At 40.6% G+C, this 4395-nt stretch overlaps 1 protein-coding gene across 1 annotated transcript; it reads right to left on the minus strand.

Annotated features, from left to right (window-relative positions):
* Positions 1-904: 904 nt before the first annotated feature.
* On the minus strand, positions 905-4145 carry LOC148868947 (receptor kinase-like protein Xa21). Its single transcript, XM_088969883.1, has 3 exons — positions 2029-4145; positions 1413-1993; positions 905-1315 (listed from the first exon to the last, which is right to left on the minus strand). Exons 1-3 carry the CDS (start codon positions 4143-4145, stop codon positions 912-914), a joined length of 3102 nt encoding a protein of 1033 aa, XP_088826009.1. The 3' UTR covers positions 905-911.
* Between the last annotated feature and the right edge of the window lie 250 nt (positions 4146-4395).

The following is a 4395-nucleotide window of genomic DNA, read 5'->3' on the forward strand; positions in this document are numbered from 1 at the left end:
AAATGCATGCTCTGTTTCCACCCTCTGATTGTTCTCGGAATTCTTTCATGTTTGTATAACAAAGTTCAGGACTCCTACGAGTCCTAGATTGTAAAGACCAAAGTGTCTTAATACCAATCTTTTTCTTAGATGTTCAAAGCTTTAGAGTCAAGGACATGGGAAGTATTGGGCACAGTTCTGGTGTTTGCCAAGTATTCTTGACATTCATCCTGCAGCTTCCAAGTTCTATGACGCAGCTGTGCAGGGTCCTGTCATGAAATATTGCCTGTCCTAGCACGTCAGAAACCAACCAACTAAGCCTATTTGTCTCAACCAATTTGTGACCACAAATTCAAGGTGTTGGAGCTTGCAACTAGCAAATATAATTTCTAACATTAGTAGCTATGTCTTCATTACCAAAAACCATGCTAGTTGTATTGAGAGAGAGTTTTAGGCTATGTTTGGTTTCACAGAAAGCTGAGTGAAAGTTAATCCCTTCTCACAGAGCTAGGATCTCCTACGCATAAACTCTTCCCACATTCCTTATCCACAAGACACTACAGGCACACGTTGGGAATATCTGCCTTGTCATTCATGGGGAGATGTTTCCAATACACAGCGGTAGTGTCATGTGGGTAGAAGATTCGGAGTGCTGTTCACATCCTATTCATTAATCAATCTATTCAGCTTGCTTCATGTTCCCAATACACAGCGGTAGTTTCTTGTGGGTAGGGATGTGATACAAGTTTGTGGTAGGAGATCCAAAGCGATCCACAACGCCCTTTTTGTTCAATCCAGGATTACTGCAGAAACCATATTGATTGTTTTCAGTAGCAGGGAGCAGATTTTATCAGTATTGCACTGGTATACAACCTTACCATAACAGCAGTGAAATCTAAGTTGGGGCGTAGTTCATCTTTTTCCATGTCTCTTTAATATCTAGCACCAAGAAAAGTGTTTCTAATCGAATTCATTTCCCTTGTAACTTCATTCATGTCCATTCTTTCTCTTGGCAACTCTGCAGAACAAGCAACTCCTATTCGAATTACAGAAATCAAGCATTCCTGCATTTTGTGTCCCGAGCCGCTCAAATATTCATTGTTAGTGGCTGTCTCTTTTTCCCCATTTTGCTCAATTTCTTCCCCATATAATAGAAGTAATGGGTCTGCAATCTCCATCACTCGCTCTGACAAATCCATTTTACAGTAGTTATGAAGGTTCAGACCATCTTTAAACATTTCAGCAGTGGGTCTTTTTCCCGTGAACATCTCCAACAACAGTATACCATAGCTATAAACATCCCCATGAGTTGAAACCTCGGCACCCATGCCATACTCTGCATATTACAAGTTTTACGGTCATAAGCAATCAAAACATATTAGGAAGTTATGAAAAGAAAATTGATAAATACAAACAATGGACATCTATGTTACCTGGTGCAGAATACCCAATAGTTCCCTTTATTGCAAACGAGCTGAACTGTTTCTGAGTTAATTTTTTTGTGGAATTTGAAAGAAGCCTTGACATGCCAAAATCACTCACACAAGCAGTCATATCATTGTCAAGAAGAACATTGCTTGACTTCAAATCACAATGAACAATCGGTGCTTCACACTGGTAATGAAGATAATGCAATGCAGAAGCGACATCAATTGCAATATTTAGTCTTACTAGAAAATTTAATTTTCTAGATTGACTATTTTTCTCTTCTCCTGGATGCAACCACTCCTCCAGACTCCCATTTGGCATAAACTCAAATACTAGAGCTTTGAAATCATTACCATTCAAATCCATGCTTGAACAGGCAGTTATGATCTTAATGAGATTGCGATGACGGATGTTTCTCACAGCTTCGCATTCAGCCATGAAGCTTTTGGAAGCTCGTCGTTGTTGAGTGTTAAGTACCTCCACTGCAATAGTATTATTGTGGAGAATTCCTTTGTAAACAGTCCCATAACCTCCTGAACCAATCAAATTTCCTGAAGAGAACCCTTCAGTTGCTTTAAATAGATCTCTATAAGATAACTTTAAGTACCATTCCCCAAATGGAGGGTGGAACATTCCTCAACTAGAGGTTGAGAAGAGGATATCCCCTTTGGCTTTCTTCTCCAGCACACAAAGAAAAGTGCCAGAATCAGGGTTAAGCCCAGAATCACACTAACTATTGCTGTTACTAGCTTGAAAGTAAGAGACTTTCCCTTTTTCATGGACTCCTCCATGGGGCATGGTTGCAGCTTCAATTCTGGTATACCCCCACAAAGTCCTCTGTTTCCGTCAACTGAAACAGCTGTTACATTTAGAAAGACTCCTACAACAGGTACCTCCCCTTCAAAGCTGTTGAAGGATAAATTTAAGTACTGCAGAAGCGGCAACTCCCCGAGAGACTTAGGAATTGAACCAGACAAATTGTTATTTGAAAGATCTAAATCTTGAATAGCTTTCAAATTGCTCAAAGATGATGGAATGGTTCCTTGGAAGAAATTACCCTGCATATAAAGGTGTTTCAAGCTTAAGCAGTTTCCGAGCGTGCTTGGAATTTCATCTGTCATCCTGTTATAAGAAACATCCAAATGACCAAGATTTTTCAAGCTTCCAACTTCCAGTGGCAGAGAACCAGTTAATGAGTTATGAGAAACATCAAGGATAATTGAGAGGGATGAAAGACCAATTACTTCTTTGGGTATGGTGCCATTGAGTTTGTTATGAGAAAGGTACACTTCTTGTAGTCCTTGACAATTAACAAGACTTGGAGGTATCCTTCCTCTTAAGTTATTATTATACAAATAAAGATATACCAATTGAGTCATATTGCCCAGGGAGGGTGGGATCTGTCCTGTTAATCTACTTCCACCCAATGATAACAACTGTAACTTTGAAAGCCTTCCAATGGAATCTGGAATGCTACCCGTCAAGAGGTTGTTGTCCATTCCCAGAGAAATTAATTTGACAAGGTTCTCGATTCCTATAGGGACGCCACCAATTATCTGATTTTCTGTAAATGATAGATGTATGAGTTGGGTTGAGAGGTTGGCTATGGAGCTGGGTAACATACCTCCAAAATTGCAGTCATCAAGAGACAATGTCCATAGATCGCTACAATTGATCAAGGATGTGATAAAATTCAAATCATCAGCTTCTCCTCTTCCGATAGGATTCTCTCCTAGACTAAGCCACTGCAAGGTCTGTATGCTACCCAAATCCATGGGCACAGGTCCAGTAAAGTTGTTGCCAGGGATGTCAATCTCAATGAGCCCTGATGCATTGGACAAGGAAAATGGAATGGGTCCACTAAATTGGTTGTTTCCAACCCATAAGAATTGGAGATTAGGAAAAGCAAGGCCAATGTTGGGTCTAAGACTACCATTTAGTTTATTACCAGTCAGAGCTATAAACGTGAGAGATGAAAGATTGTAAACCGAGGGAGGTATGGTACCGATAAAATCATTCAGCTCAAGCTCCAAATGTTTTAGTCTTTTCATTTGGTTGAAGATATTTGGAATGTTACCCCCCAAACTGTTTCCTACAAATGAAAGATGCTCGAGAGATGTAAGGTTCCCAATGGAATATGGTATTCCTCCTGTTAAGTTGTTGTTACCCAGAGATAGGTTCACAAGGTGGGTTAAAGAGCCGAGTTCAACAGGAATTTTCCCTTCTAATCTATTGTAGTGTAAAGTGAGGTGCTTGAGATTGGAGCAGTGAGAGAGGTTGTGCGGGATCTCACCTCCAAAGGAGTTGTTGTTCAGAAGGATATCACGTAACATAGACAACCGGCTAATTTCTTGGGGGATACTTCCATGGAAGCTGTTGTTTTGGAGATTGATAAAGCTAAGTAAGGAGAGGTTGCCTATGTGGGGTGACAAGGTTCCCACCAGCTTCTTCCCCTCCAAATTCAAACCGATGACCCTTTGTCGTCGTCCTCGACCACATGTTACTCCGTGCCAGTCACAGAGATGGACGGAACCATTCCATGAGCTCAGGACTCCTAGAGGATCATCAGTTATTTGTTTTTTGAACTCGAGCAATGCAAGCCAATCAGTGTCATTTCCGGAGGTCGTCGCTGCAGTGGCAGACTCCGACCCAAATAGGTTCAGGGAAAAAAGTATGAGAACATGAGTGATCATAGTAAGGGACAAGGTTACACTTAAACGCAGAGGTGAAAACTCCATTAATTAGCTGATAGAGTGGAGGCATTCACTGATATTCGCAAAGGTAGGAGAAAGGCAACAGACAGTAGATTAATTGAGCTACAAGTGCACGCTTATATATATTGGAAAAGAAAACGTCAAACTTCTTGATGGTAGATATGGAGCCTTAAAGCCTTTAAATTTATCTATTGAATACGTCTTGCACATTTGGAGTTTGACTTCGATATACCAATCTCATCAAGGTTCAAAGTACCCATACGCGCGTATCATA

Source organism: Nelumbo lutea, chromosome 2 (genome assembly GCF_056320005.1).
Source record: "Nelumbo lutea isolate HS-2025 chromosome 2, American lotus-T2T, whole genome shotgun sequence".
NCBI classification, from domain to species: domain Eukaryota; kingdom Viridiplantae; phylum Streptophyta; class Magnoliopsida; order Proteales; family Nelumbonaceae; genus Nelumbo; species Nelumbo lutea.

Excerpts from the sequence above, each read along its gene's own strand:
- LOC148868947 (XM_088969883.1), bottom strand. The coding sequence starts at position 4,145 with ATGGAGTTTTCACCTCTGCGTTTAAGTGTAACCTTGTCCCTTACTATG. Across the intron at positions 1,994-2,028 it reads GTTGAGGAATGTTCCACCCT|AGATCTATTTAAAGCAACTG; the intron begins CCATTTGGGGAA and ends GTTATCTTATAG. Across the intron at positions 1,316-1,412 it reads TATTGGGTATTCTGCACCAG|AGTATGGCATGGGTGCCGAG; the intron begins GTAACATAGATG and ends TGTAATATGCAG.